We start from the raw sequence: 23754 nt of genomic DNA, 5'->3' as shown, positions 1-23754 counted from the left end.
ACTAATCACTCTCTAGTTGGACTGGAGGCCCGCTCCATGGGAGGGAGTACATCCCTGATACTGAAAACCTACAACAGGGGTAGTCATGAGCACTAGGGGTGTAGTATCTGCTGCTGTCTGCCTGGTAAGCAGTTCTCTTAATATCCATACACATATTATTTTTTTTAATAATTTTTTATTTATTTATTTATTTATTTGAGAGCGACAGACACAGAGAGAAAGACAGATAGAGGGAAAGAGAGAGAATGGGCGCGCCAGGGCTTCCAGCCTCTGCAAACGAACTCCAGACGCGTGCGCCCCCTTGTGCATCTGGCTAACGTGGGACCTGGAGAACCGAGCCTTGAACCGGGGTCCTTAGGCTTCACAGGCAAGCGCTTAACCGCTAAGCCATCTCTCCAGCCCCATACACATATTATTAATGCTACTCTCACTTTTGGTTACAGAAGCTTCTCTTTCCAGATGGCAGTGAACTGAACTTGGGATGGCTCAGAAGGCACTGTGGTGCTGAGAAGAAGTGAGAAAGGAGTGCAAATATCTCTCATATCTTCCAAGGTTCAGGGTCCACTGTGGAAGAAGTGGTGGAAAGAATGTGAAAAGTATAACTCCTTACAAAGCGCTCCTCTAGACACATAATGGCCTGGATATCCATGACCTCACAGTACCTAACACAAACCTACACAAGACCCTCATAGTAGAGGGAAAAGATCATGACATCAAAATAAAAGACAGCCTCATTGAAAGGGGGAGGAAATATGATGGAGAGAAGAGTTTCAAAGAGTAAGGAGGAGGAGGGAATTACCATAGGATATTGTCTGCACTTATGGAAGCTATCAATAAAAAATAAATTAAAAAAATAAAAATTTTTAAAAAACTGGTTTCAGGCATCACCACAACCCCCACCCAAGAAATAACCTTTGATAACAAGAACCATGCCTTTTGTATACGGCACTTCATTTGACTAATAAACTAAACACCTACTTACAGAGTACAAGCTTTATGCTCAAATGTCAATATATTAACAACTACCCAATTTTAGAGCAAGAACAGTTAGCCAGGAAAATAGGGTAAACCAACAGTGCTGCCTTGAGTCCCCAGGGAAAGATTATGAGTAAGAGCAGAGCAGATACATAGATGCCACTGACTACTGAGTTCCAGTTGAGGTTTACATAGTCAATTCTCTACTAGGAATTTACTTAAGTCCACCATGTCAATGAAATAGTTGTGCTGGGCAGGCTGGCAAGGTAACAGCAGGAGAAAGCCTTCCGTGCACATGGTTCTGGGGCTGGATCCTCAGCATGGCAAAAGAATCATCATTGTAATTTTTTTTAAAATTTTTTTTTTAAATATACTTTTTTTTAAAGTATTTATTTATTTATTTATTTATTTGAGAGCAACAGACACAGAGAGAAAGACAGATAGAGGGAGAGAGAGAGAATGGGTGCGCCAGGGCTTCCAGCCACTGCAAACGAACTCCAGACGCGTGCGCCCCCTTGTGCATCTGGCTAACGTGGGACCTGGGGAACTGAGCCTCGAACCGAGGTCCATAGGCTTCACAGGCGAGCACTTAACCGCTAAGCCATCTCTCCAGCCCGAATTTTTTTTGTTCATTTTTATTTATTTATTTGAGAGTGACAGAGACAGAAAGAGGGAAGGAGGGAGGGAGGGGGGAGGGAGAGAAAGAGAGAGAGGGAGAGGGAGAGTGAGAGAGAGAGAGAATGGGTGTGCCAGGGCTTCCAGCCACTGCAAACGAACTCCAGATGCGTGAGCCCCCTTGTGCATCTGGCTAACGTGGGTCCTGGAGAATTGAGCCTCGAACCGCGGTCCTTAGGCTTCACAGGCAAGCGCTTAACCACTAAGCCATCTCTCCAGCCCATCATTGTAATTTTTAAATAAGGTTACATGAAGGACCAAATATTAAACAAAGAATTCTAACTACATGACTTACAACTTTTAGCTTTGAGATATTTTCTTAAATGTTTCTCAGTAATAACAAATTTTAGTTATTTAGTGTTACAAATACAAATGTACAACAAAAAATAATTTCAGCCAGGTGTGGTGATGTACACCTTTAATCCCAGCACTTGGGAAGTAAAAGCAGGAGGATGTTTGTGAGTTTGAGGTCAACCTGAGACTACATAATGAATTCCAGGTCAGCTGGGCTAGAGTGAGACCCAACCTCAAGCTGGAAAAAGCCACACTGCATGCAGCTCAATGGGAGAGAGAAATCACCAGTGAAGATATAAGAATGGAAGAGCCAAAGGGAGGGTAGGACTCCTTACAATGTGCTCCCCGCCCCCGCCGGACATAAAATGGCCTGGATATCCAAGACCTCACAGTGCCTGAAACTACCTACACAAAACCATCATAATAGGAGGAAAAGATCATGACATCAAAATAAAAGATACTGATTGAGAGAGGGGGAGGGGATATGATGGAGAATGGAATTTTAAAATGGAAAGTGGGGGAAGGGAGAGCATTAGTATGGGATATTTTTTATAATCATGGAAGTTGTTAAAAAATTTTGAAAAGAGGGCTGGAGAGATGGCTTAGCGGTTAAGCGCTTGCCTGTGAAGCCTAAGGACCCTGGTTCGAGGCTCGATTCCCCAGGTCCCATGTTAGCCAGATGCACAAGAGGGCGCACGTGTCTGGAGTTTGTTTGCAGAGGCTGGAAGCCCTGGCGTGCCCATTCTCTCTCTCTCCCTCTATCTGTCTTTCTCTCTGTGTCTGTCGCTCTCAAATAAATAAATAAATAAAAATTTTTTTAAAAAATTTGAAAAGAAAAATACCACAAATAATAACGATAATAATAGTAATAATTTGAAAAGGTTCATTTCCATTAGAAAATCACATTTATATGTTCTGTCACTTGCTGTGCTCTCCAAAATCTTTACGTAAGAGAAACCTAGGACCTTGGGGCTAGATAGTTTAGCTGTTAAGACGCTTGCCTACAAAGCTAAAGAACCCAGATTTGATTCCCCAGTACCCACAAAAAGCCTGATGCATAAGGTGGCGCATGCACCCCGAGTTCCGTCTGCAGCAGCTAGAGGCCCTGGTGTTCCCATGCTCTCTGTATCTGTCTCTTTCTCAATCTCTTACAAATAAATAAAAAATTTTAAAAAAGGAAAAAAAGAAACCTTCATCTTTGACATAGCTCAGAAAAGCACACACAAGTTTTCATATTTTACTGAAGACAAATGGACACTATACAATCTGTTTAAACCCAAATTTTATTCAACAGTCCAGTCTTGCCAATCTATCACATTGCCTTTCAGAAAACATTAATGGTAGGTTTTCTTGCCATTGACCTGAATGCCTTTTCCACAATTTAACACAAAACCTAGTCCCCATCTAGTCAGTCTAACCTATACATCTGCTCTCAGAAGTGCACCAATGCAGGCATGCAGAGAAGCAGACATAAAGTAATCACTACCTTCTTGAGACACAGGGAGGCCAAAAGCACCATTGCTTTAAGTGAGTAAGCTTCACTGATTACAACTGCAACTTTAAGTTTTTACTTGGCAACAGATTAAAATTCAAATAAACCTGTAGTTATTAGGCACAATAAAATACACCCCGTAACTCAAGAAAATAACACACTTTTGGGCTGGAGGGATTGCTCAGTGGTTAAGGCACTTGCCTGCAAAGCCAAAGGACTAAGATTCGATTCCCCAAGACCCACGTTAGCCAGATGCACAAGGGGATACACATGTCTGGCATTTGTTTGCAGTGGATGGAGGCCCTGCAACTTCCATGATTAGAAAAAATATCCCATACTAATGCTCTCCCTTCCCCCACTTTCCCCTTTAAAATTCCATTCTCCATCATATCCCCTCCCCCTCTCTCAATCAGTCTCTTTTATTTTGATGTCATGATCTTTTCCTCCTATTATGATGGTTTTGTGTAGGTAGTTTCAGGACTTCCAGTTAAGATGTCGGTGTAGGAAACAAGCCAAAGCAGCCTAGGGGAGAAAAAGCAAAAAAAAGAAAAAGAAAAAAAAGAAAAAGAAAAACCAGCAAAATACACTCTTCTACTAAAAACTGAGGTGTATAAGAAATTACCAATGGCAGCAGAGAAGTAGGAGGATTTAGAGAATTCAGAGGCCCCACAGGCAGGCAAAGCGGCTCCAGCAGCAGCGGCACCAGGTCCACAGAGCCATAGCTGCAAGGCTCAGCTTGAGCCATAGGAAAAGCCAGGTGAGGGGATTTTCCGCTCACAGTGGAGTTCTTCCAAACTCAAGAAAAGTGAACAGAGGATGGCAGTGAACAACAGAGGGGCAGGTCATGAGGTAGAGGACAACATTGACCACTGGGAGAACTAGAGTCACCATCCACAGCCTCCCTTCCCCCACTACCAGCCCAAGTTGATAGAGGATCTGCCAGCAAGCAGCAGAGACCAGGGGAAGGAAGATCACAGCACCCAGTACCAGAGACCAGAGCAGTGATCCAATGACCCAGCCAGCCTACTTCATCCCACAGTGCACCAAAGAGGGACCAAAGCAGGAGCACAGCATAACTGAGACCAAAATCATCCCAAAAGGTAACTGGGATTACACCACATCAGTACCCGCCAAACAAACCTGGTACTTAGGCCTGAACCAGAAGTGCTAATTGCACCTTCCATATCAGGATAAATTATATGTTAAATCTGATGGATGGCTGGATTGGCCATTTTTAAATGGGCTGTATCTTGGGCTTGTTATTTGTTGCTTCTTGATTTATAGTGGCTTTATCTCCTCTTTTGTTGTTCATTAGGGAAGAGTATCACTTGGTCACAAGCTGACTTGGAACTAAAAACAGACCAGAAAGCTAAACCTCCTTGTTGATAGAGGATCTGGTTGTGTCATAATAGCTACTTTTACATAAATGCTCTGTGCTTTTTTCACTGAATGTATACATTGTTTAGTTAAATTTTAGAATCTGCCTATATTTTGTTCCATTCAACCCAACACCTAGGGTCACTTTTATAGATACCCTGAGAGTCTTGAGAGCCACACCTAGAACATTAAGCTCCTACCCTGAAGATATATAACATCAGGTTGATTGATACATCTATTAATACTGCAGCTAACTAGAAAATCCAAGCATTAAATCAATCCAAGATGCAAAAATATATACATTATGACAAAAGAAACATCAAAAATCAAGACAATATAAATCCACCAAAAAGTATTAATGCACCAGAAATGACCTCCAGTAAGAACGAGTTAGGGGAAATGCCTGAGAAAGATTTCAAAAGAATGATTATAAATATGTTCAAAGAAGTCAAAGAAGAAATCAAATGAATGAAAAGGAAATCAAAGGAATCAAAGATGACACAGAAAACCAATTTAATGAAATTAAGAGGTCAATATAAGGTATAAATAAGGAAATAGAAATAATAAAGAAAAACCAGCCAGAATTACTAGCAATGAAGAACTCAGTTAATGAAATAAAACACTCTGTACAAAATCTCACGAGTAGAATGGATGTAGGAGAGGACAGAATATCTAAGCTAGAAGACCAGGTGGCAGATCTAATACAGTCCAATGAAGAAAGACACAAATAGGAAAGTATGAATGGGAATTTCAAAATATTTGGGACACTATGAAAAGATCAAACATAAGGCCAGGTGTGGTGGCACACGCCTTTAATCTCAGCACTTGGGAGGCAGAGGTAGGAGGACTGTCGTGAGTTTGAGGCCACCCTGAGTCTCCATAGTCAATTCCAGGTCAGCCTGGGCTAGAGTGAGACCCTACCTCAGAAAAAACAAACAAACAAACAAACAAAAAAATGATCAAACATAAGAACTCAGGGTATAGTAGGAGAAGAATTTCAATCCAAAGGCATAGTTGATGATTTCAACAAAGTCATAGAGGAAAACTTCCCCCAAATTGGGGAAAAAGTGCCAATGCAGATATAGGAATCCTTTAGAACATCAACCAGACAAAACCTGAAAAGAACCTCTCCTCGACATGTAATTAAACTACCAAACATACAAACCAAAGAAGAAATATTGAAAGCAGTTTGAGAGAAAAATCAAGTTACTTATAAGGAAAGCCCATCAGGATCACAGCCGATTACTCAACACAAATTTTAAAAGCCAGAAGGGATTGGAATGATGTATTCCAAGTTCTGAAAGATAATAACTATCAATGAAGATTACTTTATCCTGCAAAGCTATCTATGCAAATAGAGAAATAAGGACATTCCACAACAAAAACAGGCTAAATTAATATTTGAAGACAAAACCAGCTCTATAGAAAATACTTGAAAGAATCCTCCATGGTAAAAAGAAAGAAGGGCACACATATAAGGAACCTGGAATTAAAAAAAAAAAAAACAGGGCTGGAGAGATGGCTTAGCGGTTAAGCGCTTGCCTGTGAAGCCTAAAGGACCCCGGTTCGAGGCTCGGTTCCCCAGGTCCCACGTTAGCCAGATGCACAAGGGGGCGCACGCGTCTGGAGTTCGTTTGCAGAGGCTGGAAACCCTGGCGCGCCCATTCTCTCTCTCTCCCTCTATCTGTCTTCCTCTCTGTGTCTGTCGCTCTCAAATAAATAAATAAATATTTAAAAAAAAAAAAAACAATACTCAAAAACTAGTTAATATAAGAGAACAAAGGTAAAAGCCACAGGTACTATAAAAAGAAAAAAAAAGGCAAGAATAAATACACACCTTTCAATAATATCTTGTAATACCAATAGCCTCAATGCCCCAACCAAAAGACATAGGTTTGCAAACTGGGTTAAACAGCAGGATCCTTCAATTTGTTGCCTCCAAGAAACTCACCTTTCTACAAAGGATGGAAACTATCTTAGGGTGAAAGGTTGGAAAACAGTACTTCAAGCAAATGGGCCTAGAAAACAAGCAGGGGTTGCTATCCTAGTATCTGACAAGGTAGACTTCAGTTCAACATTAGTTAGAAAAGATCAGGAAGGTAACTATATTGGTTAAAGTACACTCCAATAGGACATTACAATCCTAAACATATATGCACCTAACATGGGGGCTTCCAACTTCTTTAAACAAACACTACTAGAACTAAGGTCACAGATAACACCAAACACAGTTATAGTAGGTGACTTTAACACCCCACTATCATCAATTGATAGGTCATCCTGGCAAAAAATAAACAGAGAGGCATCTGGATTAAAGGAGCTCATAGAAGAAATGGACCTAACAGATACATACAGGATATTTCATTCAAATGCTGCAGAATATAAATTCTTTTTGACAGCACATGGAACATTCTCTAAAATAGACCATATATTAGGACACAAAGCAAACCTTAACAAATATAGAAAATTGAAATAATTCCTTGCATTCTATCTGACCACAATGGAATCAAACTACAAGTCAATAGCAAGAAAAGATATAGAGCATACGTAAAATCATGGAAACTAAACAATACACTACAAAATGATGAATGGGTCAATGAAGAAATCAAGAATGAAATTTAAAAAATTCATAGAGTCAAACAATAATGAGAACACAACATACCAAAATCTCTGAGACACAGTGAAGGCAGTCCTAACAGGAAAATTCATAGCTTTAAGTGCCAAAGAGTCAATGAAACAAAGAGTTGGTTCTTTGAAAGGATAAACAAGATTGATAAACCCTTAGCAAATCTGACCAAAAGAAAGAGAGAAGAGATACAAATTAACAAAATGAGAGATGAAAAGGCAACATTACCACAGATACCAGAGAAATTAAAAAAATCATAGGGACATACTATAAAAACATATACTCCACTAAGTATGAAAATCTGAAAGAAATGGATGATTTCCATGACCTACCTAAATTAAATCAAGATGAAATTAATCAGTTAAATAGACCTATAGCAAGAACGGAGATCCAAGCAGTTATCAAAAATCTCCTAACTAATAAATGTTCAGGCCCAGATGGATTCACTGCTGAATTTTACCAGACCTTCAGGGAAGAACTAACACCATTGTTTCTAAAGTTTTTCCTTAAAATAGAAAAAGCAGGAATCCTACCAAGCTCCTTCTACAAAGTCAGCATCACCCTGATACCAAAACCAGGCAAAGATAGAACAAAAAAAAGAAAACTACAGACCAATCTCCCTCATGAACATAGATGCAAAAATGCTCAATAAAATACTGGCAAACAGAATACATGAATATCAGAAAGATCATTCATCCCAACCAAGTAGGCTTTATCCCAGAGATGCAGGATGGTTAAACATACGATAATACAAATCGATAAATGTAATACATTATATAAAAGGACTGCAGACAAAAATCACATGATCATTCTCATTAGATGCAGAGAAAGTGTTTGACAAAATCCAACAAAACTTCATGATAAAAGTTCTACAGAGACTAGGAATAGAAGAATAACTCAATATAATAAAGGCTACTTATGACAAGCCTACAGCCAACATATTACTAAATGGGGGAAATTTTGAAGCTTTTCCACAACTCAATATAATAAAGGATATTTATGACAAGCCTACAACCAACATATTACTAAATGGGGAAAATTTTGAAGCTTTTCCACAATGCAATACAATAAAGGCTATTTATGACAAGCCTACAGCCAACATATTACTAAATGGGGAATTTTTTTTTTTTTTTTTTTAGAGTTCCAGTGGGCTTTTATTGAGATAAATTAACAACAACAACAAAAATCAAGATTTTTCCCAATCATCTTTTCCTTGTAAACTCAGCAAGGACTCTGGTCCATATACATACAATTTAACACATCCCAACAAAAACAGCTCCACTGGAACACTTGCCAATTCAACAGAAAGCCAATCTTCCCTTTCCCCAAAAATTATTTTCAAAATTTAAGTTCCCACTGTTTGCATGGAACTGGACCCTTGTGGCTAGGGACATTAGAATTTTTTCCCTAAATGGGGAAAATTTTGAAGCTTTTCTACTAACATTAGGAACAAGATAAGGGTGCCCACTGTCCCCACTTTTACTTAATATAGTACTGGAAGTCTTAGCCATGGCAATAAGGCAAGAGACACATATAAAAGGGATACAAATTAGACAGGAAGATATCAAGTTATCAGTATTTATAGATGACATAATTCTATAATAAAGGACCCTAATGACTCTACCAGCAAACTGTTAGAGCTGATAAATACCTACAGCCATATTACAGAGAAATCAGTAGCATTCCTATATGCTAACAACAAACATACAGAGGATGAAATCAGAGAATCACTCCCATTCACAATTGCATCAAAAAATAAATAAATAAAAGTACCTTGGAACAAACCTAACCAAGGAAGTGAAGAATCTCTACAATAAAAACTTTAAAACACTCAAGCGAGAAATTACAGAAGAGACTAGGAAATGGAAAAACAACCCTCGTTCTTGGATCAGAAGAATCAATATTGTGAAAACGGCAATCTTAACAAAAGCAATCTACACATTTAATGCAATCCACATCAAAATTCCAATGATATTCTTCATGGAAATAGAAAAAACAATCCAAAAATTCATTTGGAATCACAAAAAAACCTCAAATATCTAAAATAATACGGAGCAAGAAGAAATAAGGCTGGTGGAATCACCATACCTGATTTTAACCTACACTACAGAGCCATAGTAACAAAACCAGCATGGTACTGGCACAAAAGCAGACATACAGACCAGTGGAACAGAACAGAGGACCGAGATATAAGTCCAGGTAGCTATAGGCACCTGATATTCAACAAAAATGTCAAAAATACTCATTGGAGAAAGGACAGCAGCTTCAGCAAATGGTGCTGGGAAAACTGGATATGTATCTGTAGAAGGATGAAAAGATTCTTCTGTCTCCATGCACAAGAATTAAGTCCAAATGGACCAAAGACCTTACCATCAGACCTGAAACTATACTATGAAACTGCTACAGGAAAAAGTAGGGGAAACCCTTCAACACACTGGTCTTGGCAAAGACTTTCTGAATATAACCCCAATTGCTCAGGCAATAACCCACATATTAACTGCTGGGACCTCATGAAATTACAAGGATTTTGTACGGCAAAGGACACTGTGAATAAAGCGAAGAGGCAACCTACAGAATGGAAAAAAATCTTTGCCAGTTATACATCTGATAGAGAATATCTAGGAAATACAGAAAACTCAAAAAAATTAATAAGTGATCAAACAAGCCATTTAAAAAATGGGCTATGGAACTAAATTGAGATTTCTCCAAGGAAATACGGATGACATATAAGCATCTAAAGAATATGTTCTACATCCCTAGTCATCAGGGAAATGCAGACTAAAACTACATTGAGATTCCATCTCACTGCTGTCAGACTGGCTACCATCATGAAAACTAATGACCATAAATGCCGGTGAGGATGTGGAAAAAGAGGAACCCTTCTACACTGTTGGTGGAAATGCAATCTGGTCTAGCCATTGTGAAAATCAGTGTGGAGGTTCCTGAAACAGCTAAAAATAGATCTATCATATGACCCAGCTATAGCGCTCCTAGGCATATATCCTAAGGACTCATCTCATTACCTTAGAGATACTTGCTCAACCATGTTTATTGCTACTAAATTCACAATAGCTGGGAAATGAAACCAGCCTAGATATGCTGCAACTGATGAGTGGATAATGAAGATGTGGCATATTTATACAATGGAGTTCTACTCAGTGGTAAAGAAAAATGAAATTTTCAGGAAAATGGATAGATCTAGAAAGGATTATACTAAGAGAGGTAACCTAGGCCTAGAAAGCCAAGTGTCCCATGTTCTCTCTCAAATGTGGATCCTAGCTATAGATGATTGGACTTCTGTGTGAGTAGGAAGAAAACTCAGTAGCAAAGGCCAGTAAGCTAGAAGAGATATAAAGGGAAGAGAAAGGAAGGGGTACTTAATAGGAATGTATTGTAAATATGTTAAGTAAAAGAATAGATTAATGGGGGTGAAAAGGCCCAAGTGAGGTCAGAGGAAGAGACTGAGTAAAGGAAAGGTGGAGGGAGAGCTAATCAAAATTTAAGAGGATATAAATAAATCATATGGAAACCTACTTTTTTGGGCATGGAACACTCAGGAGCCAAAGAATGTTGCTAGAAAATTTTCAGTGCCAGGGATGGGATACCTGATGAGGTCCCTGATGGCCCCAAAACATTTTAGGGCAATGCCAAAGCCCTTGGTTTCCCACCAGGAATTAGACCCTATTGCTGAAGACTCCACATACTTGGGCTGTAAGGCCACTGAGAAATCCTGCAGGAACTGAGCTGATCACCTCCTCCATGTAGACCAGCTGACAAAGCTGAAAGAAGCCATTCTACATGCAGCTCAATGGGAGAGAAAACGCCAGTGAAGATACTAACAGTGGACACTGCAAGCCTTATATTTGGCCAGCCAGGCCAAATGCGCCAACGAGTGCTATAGTGGCACATCTGTCATGTTGGAAACCAACTGCCCTCTAATTGGACTGGAGGCCCGCTTCATGGGAGGAAATACATCCCTGATGGTGAAAACTTAAAACGGGAGTAGTCATGAGCCCTAGGGGTGTAACGTCTGCTGCTGTCTGGCTAAATGTAAATACTATGCTTACCAAACTGCCCAGTAAGCACTTCTCTCAATATTCATACTCTTATATTAATGCTACTCTCACTTTGGATACAAAATCTTCTCTTTTCAGATGGCAGTGATCTTGGGATGACTTAGAAGGCATCATGGTGCTGGAAAGAAGTGACAGGAGTGCTCAGCACTACAATATCTCTATCCACCTTTCAAGGCTCAGGGTCTATTGCGGAAGAGGTGGCAGAAAGAATATAAGAGCCAAAGGGAGGGTAGGACTCCTTACAACGTGCTCCTCCAGACACAAAATGGCTTAGATATACATGACCTCACAGTGCCTGACACTACCTACACAAGACCATCATAAGAGGAGGAAAAGATCATGACACCAAAATAAAAGAGAAACTGATTGAGAGGGGGAGGGATATAATGGAGAATGGAGTTTCAAAGGGGAAAATGGGGAGAGGGAGGGCATTACCATGCGATAGTTACAATCATGGAAGTTGTTAAAAAAATAAAAATAAAAAAGCTGGAAGGTAGGTATGGTGATCTGTAATCCCAGCACATTGACGGGAGGTGAAGACAAGAGAATTTTCTAGATGTTCATGGTGAGCACAGCAAAGAGCAGCATAACAAGAATCTGCAACAAGAAACCTTACTTCAGCCTCAATACACTTCAGGGTCCTTTAGAATAGTTTCCCTCTCTAGGAGAGATTCTCTGCATATTTCTACACCCCAACCCCCTGGTTCAGCCAGTCATAGTTCAAGAACTGACATCATCATCCCCTGTCCTCAAATACTAGTTAGAGTATCTTCTCATGACAGGGGGGTACAGTTAGGGTGACTGGACCCGAGGGTAAAAAAAAGAAAAAAAAGGCAAGAAAGTTTGCACTTGCTAGAAATCAAACATTATATGACATTTTATCTCTTGCCGAGTTCCCTAGATCTGTTTTTCCACACCAGACCCCTCCTGGGAGGGAGGTCTTTCATCAGATTTAAACATGGTGGTTGGTCAAATTGAGCCCCCAGAACTTGGTGCCAGGGTTAGTTAGCCTCTTCCTGAGACAGCCCCTAGACCTAACCAACTAGCTGTCCGTCTGGTTCACCTGAGCTGGACGACAGCTCACCACCATAAAGCTGAAAATACCTTGGCAAGGGGAGCACAGGCTCTCTGACCACTTGGGACCTTCTGGCTATGGGTGTACTTTTTCTTGGCTGGCTTGTCCGAGGCCTAGACCCAGGGCCCCCCAACCCTTCCTCTCTACATGGGATCCCTTACCCCTTCCAGCTCCCCACATGGCAGGAACTCCTGAACTTTTTTCTTTCCAGGCTTTTTTCCCAGGCCCTCCACATGGGAGCTCTTAGCTATGTGGGTGCTTTTCTTTGGCCCTGTACATCCCTCAATAAATATAATTTAACTTCTTAAAAAAAAAAAAAAGAGCTGGGCATGGTAGCTCACACCATTAATACCTACACTTGGAGGCAGATGTAGGAGGTTGTTGTGAGTTTAAGGCTACCCTGAGACTACAGTGTGTGTGAGTTCAAGGCCACTTTGAGACTACAGAGAGAATTCCAGGTCAGCCTGGGCTAGAGTGAGACCCTACCTCGAAAAACCAAAAACAAGAAAAAAAAAAAAAGAAACCTTACTTCAGGTGAGGTAGACAGCCAGGCAAGGTGGCATACACCTTTAATCCCAGCACTCAGGAGGCAGAGGTAGGAGGATATGACGCGTTTGAGGAGACCCTGAAACCTACATAGTGAATTCCAGGCCATCCTGGGCAGGAGCAAGACCATATCTTGAACCCCCCCCAAAAAAACACAGATGGGGTACACAGGTGAGGGTCAACCTCAAAGTTGTCCTCTGACCTACACACACACACACAAAATGGCACTCACACTCGCAAATAAAAAAAGAAACTACTTAATTTTTATTCAAACCTTTTTTATTTATATATTAGTAGTTTTCTAGTTAGATCTGGTCTTTAAAAGTAACATATAAGCCTTTAGTCCCAGTACTCAGGAGACTGGGACAGGGTTACTATGAGTTTGAGGACACACAGGGGCTACAGAGTCAGCTGCAAGCCTGCATGGGCTAGAGTGAGACACTGCCTCAAAAAGAAAATGGGGGCTGGAAAGATAGCTTAGCGGTTAAGGCACGTGCCTGAAGAGGACCTCAGTTTGAATCCCCAGGACCCATATAAACCAGATGCACAAGGTGACCAATGCATCTGGAGTTCATTTACAGCCACTGGAGGCCTTGACGTGCCCATTCTCTTTCTCTCTCAAATTAATTATTAAATAAACAAATGAGAAAAGAAAAGGTAGATAGCCAGGCAAGGTGGCACATACACCTTTAATCCCAGCACTCAGGAGGCAGAGGTAGATGGATCACCATGAATTCAAGGCCACCCTGAGACTACATAGTGAATTACAGGTCAGCCTGTAATTTTCAAGGTAGAGTTTTACTCTACCTTGAAGAAAACAAAACAAATAACATTTAGATTTTACCTCATTTTCATTTGTGTGTTACTTTTACTAGAGCTGTACTAAGATTTTAGCCATCTGAAAGCTTCAAGCTTTTCATCTGGGTCCTTAATATGCAAGTAACATCTTTCTTCAGCAATTGTATTCTGCTAAAAAGATATCTGGCATTGGGCGCTGGAGAGAGGGCTTAGCAGTTAAGGCACTTGCCTACAAAGCCAAAGAATCCTGGTTCAATTCCCCAGGACCCACGTAAGCCAGGTGCACAAGGGGGTGCACGTATCTGGAGTTCATTTTCAGTGGCTGGAGGCCCTGACATGCCCATTCTCTCTCGCACGCGCTCTCCCCTGCCTATTTCTGTATCTCTCTCTCTCAAATAAATAAAAATAAATTTAAAAAAAAAAAAGGTATCTGGCATAGGTGCTAGAAAGATGGCTCAACAGTAAAAGGTGCTTGCTTGCAAAGCTTGAAAGCTGGGGTTTGATTCTCTAGAACCCAGGTAAAGCCAGATGCACAAAGTAGCACATGCAGTTCATTTGCAGTGGCTAGAAACCCTGGTACACCTATTCTCATTCTCCCTTTTTTTGCAAATACATATTAATTTTTTTCTTTTGTCCAAGGTAGGGTCTCATTCTAGCCCAGGCAGACCTGAAATTCACTATGTAGTTTCAAGGTGGTCTCAAATTCATGGTGATCCTACCTCTGCCTCCTGAGTTCTGGGATTATAGGCATGTGTTACCATACCGGGTAATAGTATTTTATAAAGGGATCTGGAGAGAGGCTGAAGAGATGGCTCAATGAATAAAGTGTTTGCCACAAAAAGGTATCTGGTATACTGGAATGTATCTCTGAATAATTATACTTTGTTGTTGTTGTTTTGAGGTAGGGTCTCACTCTTGCCCAGGTGATCTGGAACTTACTCTAGTCCCATGCTAGCCTCAAGTTCAGAGATCCTCCAAACTCTGCCTTCCAAGTGCTGGGATGAAAGGCATGTGCCACCACACCTGGCTTAATTTTTAAAAGTATTTTTTATTTGTAAACAAAGAGATTGGGTGAGCTTGGGCCTCTTGCCCTGCAAACAAACTCCAGACACATACACCACTTTGTGCAACTGGCTTTACCTGGGTACTGGGGAACTGAACCCAGGCTGGCAGGCTTTGCAAGCAGGTACTTTTAACCACATAGTCATCACCCCAGTCCCTAATTTTATTTTTTGAATGCATGTCCATTCTGACCCCCAAACTACAAACTAACCTGCCTGTCCAATTTATCATGGCCATTTTGAATTATTCTTGTGATCAAGGTAGACAACCCAGCCAGGTGTGATGGCTTACTTCACCCACTGGAAAGGTTGAGGTAGAAGAATCACTGTGAATTTGAAGCCAGCCTGGGCTATATAGTGAGTTCCTGGTCAACTCAGGCTTGAGTGAGGCCCTCCCTGTCTTTAAAAAAAAAAAAAAAGAATGAATGAAAGAAAAAGAAAATATGGGCTGGAGAGATGGCACAGTGGTTAAGGCACTTGCCTGCAGAGACTAATGACCAGAGTTCAACTCACCAGTACCCACATAAAGCCGGATGCACAAAGTGGCACATGCATCTGGAGTCTGTCTACAGTAGCTGGAGGCCCTGGTATACCCAGTCTATATGTCTCTCTTCTCTATCTGCTTGCAAATAATATACATACATACATACATACATACATACATACATATATATATATGTATATATATATATACACACACACATACATATATACATACACACACACACACACACACACACACACATTTATTTATTTATTTGTAAGGGAGCTGGGCAAGGTGGCAAACACCTTTAATCCCAGCACTCAGAAGGCAGAGGTAGGAGGATCGCCATGAGTTCAAGGCCACCCTGAAACTACATAGTGAATTCCAGGCCAGCCTGGACTAGAGTGAGACCCTACCTCCCAAATAATATCAGTAAGGGTCACAGATACAGCCAGAGTTTGAATCTCTAAAACCCACATAAACAGCTGAGCATGACCATACATACTTGTAACCCCAGCCTTGTGGGAAGTAGAGTCAGGAGAATCATTAGGGCTCATGAATGGCAGTACCACCCCAAAAAAAATAAGCCACACATGGTGGCACAGAGGTATGAGGATCACTGTGAGTTTGAGGCCACCCTGAGAATAAATAGTAAATTCCAAGTCAGCCTGAGCTAGAGTGAGCCCCTACCTCAAAAAGCCAAAAAACAAATGGCAAGCTCCAAAATCAGTAAGACTCCATCATCAGGTAAATGAGGAAGGTGTGTGATGGAGGTACACTTGATGTTCTCCTCATGCCACTGCAGGAGAGCCCCCAGGATGCCACATCAGCACATACCACACACACACACAAAGTTAAATGCCATAAACGGTTAGACCTACTGTCTTAAAAGCACAAAAACACTAAAAAAGCATAGGCTTCAGAGACAGAACTAAGTCCCCACGTCCACTAGTGACACTGCAAAGACTACTAACTTCTCTGAGCCTCAATTTCCTTACGTAGAATTCCAGAGGATATTATTTCTGTTCACTGTCAGGTTATGGTATGGACTAGATGAGATACATGTTTAGCACCTAATATAAACAGCAAATAGCCAATATGGTAGAAAACATTCTGTGCATAATCATTGTTGTCCTTCATTACATCAAACTTAAAAGGCAATGGCAAAGTGAAGCACTCCCAAGCACCTGACTCATGTATTTACTGAACCATTTATCATCAACTAGAATTCTGGTAATTCCTTGAACACTTATAGGGCCTTCACGGCCCATGTGAAATACAATCCACGGCCTTTCTAGACCTGTTTCCAGCACTAACTCATAGTAAGTTCTCTTGGCAATTCTCAAGCCAGTTATTCAGTGTCAAAAGAATATGATTCTTTTTGTCAATGAAAATTTATTACTATACCTACTTCTTTACTCAGCTGAGTAAAGTGGGTATAGTAATAGAAACAACCAAGGAACAGAGTTTTAAATTCTGACAGTTGGGTGTGGTGGCAGATACCTTCAATCCCACACTCAGGAGGCAGAGATAGGAGGATCACCGTAAATTCACGGCCACCCTGACAGTAACTACATAGTGAATTCCAGGTCAGCCTGGGCTAGAGTTTGAGACCCTACCTCGAAAAACCTAAATTAAAAAAAAAATTCTATGACAAATACAGTTCAGCTCCATGGCCATGGAAGAAAGATGTTAACAAGAAAGCAAGACTGAGCTAGAGAGATGGCTTAGTGATGAAGACATATTTGTCTGCTAAGTCTGAGAACCCAGATTTGATTTCCCAGGACCCAGATGCACATGGTGGCACATGAGTGTGGAATTTATTTGCAATGGCTAAAGGCGCTGGTGCACCCATTCTCTCTATATATCTGTCTCTTTCTGTCTGTCTCAAATAAAGAAAACTAAAATAAAGAAAGCACCGGGTGTGGTGGCGCACACCTTTAATCCCAGCACTCAGGAGGCAGAGGTAGGAGGATCACTGTGAGTTCGAGGCCACCCTGAGACTACATAGTGAATTCCAGTTCAGCCTGGGCTAGTGTGTGACTCTACCTTGAAAAACAAAAAAACAAACAACAACAAAAAAAGTCCTTATAAAAGCTGGGGTCTGGAGAGATGGATCAGCAGTTAATGGCACTTGCTTGCAAAGCCTGATGGCCTGGTTCAATTCCCAGTACCCACAAAAAGCCAGATGCACTGACATGCCCATTCCTTCTGTCATTCTCTGTCTCTTTTTTCACTCCTCTCTCTCTGGTTGAGAACACATTAAAAATATATTAAAAAAAATAAAAAGTCTTTATAGCCAGGCATAGTGTCCCACACTTTTAGTCCCAGCAGTTAGGTGCTGAGGGAGGGGGATCACCATGAGTTCAAGGCCAGACTGTGGCTATAGAGGGAGTTTCAGGTTGGCCTTGGCTACAGTGAGTCTCTACCTTGGGGAAGGGGGAATCCTTATAACTCCAAAAGGAAGTAAAACTAATAAACATATATAACCTAAAATTTCAGGTGCTGAACCCACAAATATGAAAATTACCTCAAAGAACTATAAAAATAATTGCTAAGGAGATACTGATGACTTGGTCACAAAGGCAAGTTGAGTTTAAGGGTTTCTTGTACTGTGTGTCTGAAATGTGTGTGTAGAGAAAATGAGATCAAGTTCTGTCTCATAGCATGTTGTGCAATAGACTCATCAAACTGCTATGAAATTTCTTTACTACAAAAAGTACACAAGGTAACTGTTGGAAATTCTGTAATTATTAGTTAGATTAACAGTAGTTTACAATAATATATATCACTTTACAGTTTACAAAGTTTTAAAATGTACATCCATTTTGATGGTTTGCAATAAAAAGATTTAACTTTTTTGCCCTTCCACTTCCCTACATCAAGTGCCAAGAAGCACTTAATCAGGAAAGGTGATATAAACGCATCAGTTTGTATGACACATAAAGAGTCAAGGACAGGAAGGCAAGACCTTGAAGGAAGAGAACCATGTCAGACGTGAGGAAGTGCATGGGTCCCAGGAGAGTAAGGCAGCACAAAGGGGTGGTCGTGCTCACTACTGAAAAGGAAAGCACACAGAATGTGTTCGCTGCTCTAAAATATCATGAAAAGACCAGAACTAAAGAGACAGGTTTAACTGTGGATTCTCAGAACACAAATAACTGACCATCAATCAGTGTGATTTATGAATGGGTGCAAAAATGCTTATTTTAAGCTAGGCTTCATAGGCCCCTCGTGTTAGAACTTTAACAAAGGTTATTTGGAGAGCTGCAGTTTTACACAGTGGCGGCATCCCAAGGAACATCTATTCCATTAACCAAGTTTAATATCTTACAATCGTGGAAAAGGAGTTTCCGAGCAGGGACGAGCACTAGCGATGGAAAGCCGATACTTGGGCCATCTCTTGGAGATTCCTGCTGTAAGGACTGCAAGTGTTTCTCCAGAGAAAGCACTTGCCTGGGTATGACTCAGGGCTGGGCAGGAATTCACACAATGAATCCGGGTGGTGGGAAGACGGAGAAGTATGCCTATAAAGATCAAAGAGCCAGGAATGGAAAACGTACTAACAACCTTCCCAATGGGCAGACTGCCTCCCCACAGGTAAGAAGACTTCCTGAATCCAACATATCATCAAGGAAATTAAAAAATGTTCTAAGTGCCATACACAAAAAAGTAAGAGGAGGCACAGAAGTGTAAGTACATACGGACATGCACAAAAAGTGCAAAAATGGGCCCAAAACCAGTAAAACAAAAAAGACTAAAGATCACTTCAAGGGAGATGCCAACAGCCCCTCCCCCAATGCACACTGATCATATTCAACAGCACTAAAGACTGCCTAATCCAGCTACCTACTGTACCACTCAAAATGACAAGAGACATGGTTTAAGAATTGACCCAACCTTGGTGCAGAACAACTATCTGAACTTTCTGCCTGGGGTATAAGTACTTGGGATAACCACCTTTGACTCACTAAAATGCACTCACAGTGAGTCATACCTTTAAACCAAGTCTCTCAAATCTACAAGTTTGAAGACGAATCTGGGACTCTTAAAAGGTGAGATTACTTAACAAGAGGGATTTTTAGCCTAACTTTGTAAAAAGGAGTTTGTTTAATGGGAAACTCAGATTCAGAACACTGAAGTATCAGAGAGCAGAGCTCTAGCTGGGGTAGCTGGGGTTGGGAAGATACCCATCTCTCTTATTTAAAAAAAAAAAGGAAAGAAAAATGAAAATCTGGCCACGCAACCAAGTTTCTTTGCTATCAGGGAACCAATGGCCACAAAAACAGGAAACATAAACCAGGGCCTGGAAGTAGAATGTCTCCTCCTGATACCCCAAAGGAACTTTAAGTTTTCCCTCCCAAGGAGATGACCTTGAAGGTAAGAGGATGCTGAGGTCCTAGACCTGAAACCTGACAGACCTCACACCTACTCAGAAACAAGGAAGTAAAGAAATCCAAGTAAGTTAAGTAGTAGAAAGATGGTCCTTACCCAAGGAGACCACGTTTCCATAATTTTCTAACATCACTTCTCTGTAGAGATCCCTCTGAACAGGGTCCAGGCATCCCCATTCCTCTCGAGAAAGATGCACAGCCACATCCTCGAATGTCACAAACTCCTGAAATAATACATCCTGGCTGCTCTGGGGAAGAAGGCCACTGTAGCACCATAACCAGAGAATGATGATGACAGAGAAGGGTATCCAGTATATATTTATATTGGGGAGGAGGGAGAACAGATTAGAACCTAGGGAATAAATCCCACAGCCTTTCAACATCTAATAGGTGCCCTTCACAGTATCAGGGATCAAGTGGCCTTGGGGAGATGGAAAATGCTTTGTGTCAAATCCAGTCTCTGAAGAGGATCCATTCCCAAGCTGCTACTGAAAAAACTTCCAGGCAAGGTTTAACAGACGGGATGAAGGAGAGGCCATAATCAACTGGCAACAAGAGTCCCTGAGAGAAAGCAGAGGGTCCCTCAGCTCACCTGGTACCTGGCTGTCAGGAGTGCAGCTGCCTGGTTTCCTGGGCTTCCCTGGGGGGGAAGAGCAGGCACCTGGGGAAAAGGTGAAGCTGAGGGAGGAGAAAGGAGCCAAGAGTGAGAGCAGCCCTTCCCCAGGGCTCCCTTTTCAGAAAAGGCTCACTCCTCCAGCCCAGGGATATGAACAGGACCTTCTTACACACCAATATTCCAGTAAAACCAATAAACATGATAGGTGCTGGGTGTGTCTGCTCCTTCTCAGTACTTGTTCCTACTTACACATGTTTAGGCCTGTCATGTAGTTTTATTAGGAAATTTTCACTTTATCCTCATGACATGACATTCCCCTTATAAAGGGCAAACACTATACCTGCGAGCAAAGCAAAGCATAAAATGTGTAGCAAAGCTGGGCATGGTGGTGCATGCCTTTAATTCCAGTACTTGGAAGGCTGAGGTAGAAGGAGTGCCATGAGTCCAAGGCCAGCCTAGAACTACAGAGTGAGTTCAAAGTCAGCCTGGGCTGGAGAGTGAGTGACCCTACCTCGAGGGGAAAAAAAAAATGTAGCAGTTCCAAACTATCCTGAACTACAGAGTGAAACTTGGTCTCAAAAAACACATAACAAGCTGGGTGTGATGGCACATGCCTTTAATCTTAGCACTCGGGAAGCAAAAGTAGGAGGATCACTGTGAGCTAAAGGCAACCTTGAGACTACATAGTGAATTCCAGGTCAGCCTGAGCTACAGTGAGACCCTACCTTGAAAACCAAAATAAATAAACAAATAACAAACACATAACAGAGTCTGGAGCGATGGCTTGCCTGCAAAGCCTAAAGACCCATGTTCAACTTTTCAGATCCCACGTAAGCCAGACACAAAGTGACATACCTGTGCAAGATCATACATGTGCACAAGGTGGGCATCTGGAGTTTTAATATAGTGGCCCTGGCATGCCAATTTTCTCTCTCACTCCTCCCATCTCTCTCACATTAAAAAAAAAAAAAAAAAAAAAAAACAGGCCGGGGATTGGTGGCACACACCTTTAATCCCAGCACTTGGGAGGCAGAGGTAGGAGGATCCCCATGAGTTTGAGGCTACCCTGAGACTACACAGTGAATTCCAGGTCAGCCTGGGCTAGAGTGAGACCCTACCTTAAAAAGAAAAACAAAACAAAAAACTAAAGTGAGGCAGGTGTGGTGACTCACACCTATTAATCCCGGTACTTGGGAGGTGGAGGTAAGGGACTGCTGTGAATTTGAGGCCAGCATGGAACTACAGAGAAAGTTCCAGGACAGCCAGGGCTAGAACAAGACCCTACATTAATAAAAAATAAATAAATAAATAGGCTGGAGAAATGGCTTAGCGGTTAAAGTGTTTCCTGCAAAGCCAAAGGACCCAGGTTCAATTCCTCAGGACCCATGTAAGCCAGATGCACAAGAGGCACATGCATCTGGAGTTCATTTGCAGTGCTTAGAGAGCTCTGGTTGCAAATAAATAAAGAAAGAAAATTTAAAAATAAATAAATAAAACCAAAGTGACTTCTCCAAGCAAGGAGTATTTAGGAGACTTCTGGCTTTCCAGACAGTTGTATAAACTCCATTAAGCCTCCTTCTGGCGAATGGTCACTGTCTCTGCAACCCATGTGTAAAGACTCTCAGGAACAAAAATCGTCGCATTTCCTTACAATTCTATCCCCCCTTCCACACTGCCCACAAAACCCTCCATACCATGGTACTCCTTCTGCACTGCTGGTACACAAGTTACTTCAGACATTAGAACTGGTCAGAGCAATCTAACAGACAACACTTATAAAACAAAGGAAGAAGCTGGGTGCAATTTATATGCCTGTAATCCCAGCAGTTGGGAGGCTGAGACAGGAAGACTACCATAAATTCAAATCCAGCCTGGTGAGTACTTGACCAGCTAGGACTACAGAGCAAAACCCTACCTCAAAAGAGACTGCTCAACCTACCAACCACATTAAATGTGACTAAATGGTCCACAGGTTAATCAAGGAACAGCTGCTTCATGACCAAAACTAGATTAGTTACAAACATTGCAGCTGCAACATCACAGCAGGTGGCAAAGCATAATCATTACCAAGGAGAGAGAAACTAAGGGAGTGGAACAGAAGGAGGGAAGAGGTCCTGAGTCTAGGAAGAGGTAAGGTGCAGGCAAGGATGGGGAGACGTAGCAAAAGCAGACCTCAGGAATGACTGTGGACGAAGTGAATGGCTAGGGTGAAGTGAGAACGCTCTAAAGGACAAACAGCCCAAGCAGAGCGACCTGCTCATTCAAGAATGATGAGCCATGGTCAGTTAACCAAGGGGCCCTGACTAGGAAGGGACTGAGCTACACCTGTCCCTCCCTTTCAGCACCCTGTCTAGGAACCGTCTTCTTATTCGGGTTCTTGGCTTCTCTCATATCAGGCCCAAGAGCCCTGTGACACCCCTACTCTACGGATGGAGGTGCTGTCTCTCTTCCTTACCCCCAGTGAGGCCCTGCTCCATTTCGGTGTCCTGCAGAAACTGATGGTCTGCGGAAAGACATTCAGATTGGCTCTCCAAAGACTGAAACTGGACCCTTGGTGATCCTGCTGCTTCCTGGGACACTTCCTCCATCCCTGTTCAGGACAATGACCATCCCTGCAGAGGGAGAGCGGGAGACATTACTGTAGTAGGTTAGAATTTCCCATCATTTCACATTCTTAGGATTTAGTGAGATAGCTTATGTACTGTAGAAACAGGCAAAAGAAAAAAAAAAATTACTAATGACCCCAAATAAACAGAAACAAAAATGGGTTCTGGGATTATAGTACAATGGTACAGCACTTGCTAAGCATGCACAAGACCATGGGTTCAATCCCTAGTACCTTCCCCAACCCCCCACCAAAAAAAAAGATGGATATTATTCAATTTCAAAACTTAAGATCCAAATCCTAAATATGCAGGATTATCCAGTCTTCACTAAATCCGAATTTGTGGATTTGTGGTATTTAAGAAAAAAATAGTATTCGGTGTGGTGTCATGAGTCTGTAATTCCAAATTTTTGTTGTTGTTCATGGTGTGTGTTTGTGTGCACGCCAGGGTCTCCAGCTGCTTCAAACTAATTCCCATCAGGCTTACTCAGGCTGCAGGCTTTGCAAACAAACACCTTCAACCTCTGAGCCATCTCCCCAGCCCTAACCTCGGCACTTGGGAAGTAGAGGCGGGAGTTTAAGACCAGCTTCCAATACAGGCCCGAGTTCAAGGCCAGTCTCAAAGCTGCATTACACTGTCTCAAAAAAGGGGGGGGGGAA

The 23754-nt window shown here is 41.6% G+C and overlaps 1 protein-coding gene across 4 annotated transcripts in view; it reads right to left on the bottom strand.

Annotated features, from left to right (window-relative positions):
- LOC101615569 (zinc finger protein 655) overlaps positions 1–23754 on the bottom strand; it is a 30042-nt gene that overhangs the window by 5534 nt on the left and 754 nt on the right. For 3 of the 4 annotated variants that reach the window (XM_012950620.2, XM_045142665.1, XM_045142666.1), the window contains exon 2: positions 22945–23101. In XM_012950620.2, the coding sequence (XP_012806074.1) occupies positions 22945–23077 (133 nt within the window). In that variant the 5' untranslated portion in view covers positions 23078–23101. Of the gene's footprint in view, positions 1–18208; positions 19007–19970; positions 20098–20465; positions 20552–22944; positions 23102–23754 lie in introns of those variants that run through there. The other variant, XM_045142667.1, reaches the window with a different exon arrangement.

The sequence above is a fragment of the Jaculus jaculus genome, chromosome 2 (assembly GCF_020740685.1).
Source record: "Jaculus jaculus isolate mJacJac1 chromosome 2, mJacJac1.mat.Y.cur, whole genome shotgun sequence".
Classification (NCBI taxonomy): domain Eukaryota; kingdom Metazoa; phylum Chordata; class Mammalia; order Rodentia; family Dipodidae; genus Jaculus; species Jaculus jaculus.
Note: the sequence above shows the minus strand (reverse complement) of the source record. Positions and strands in the feature narration are given on the sequence as shown.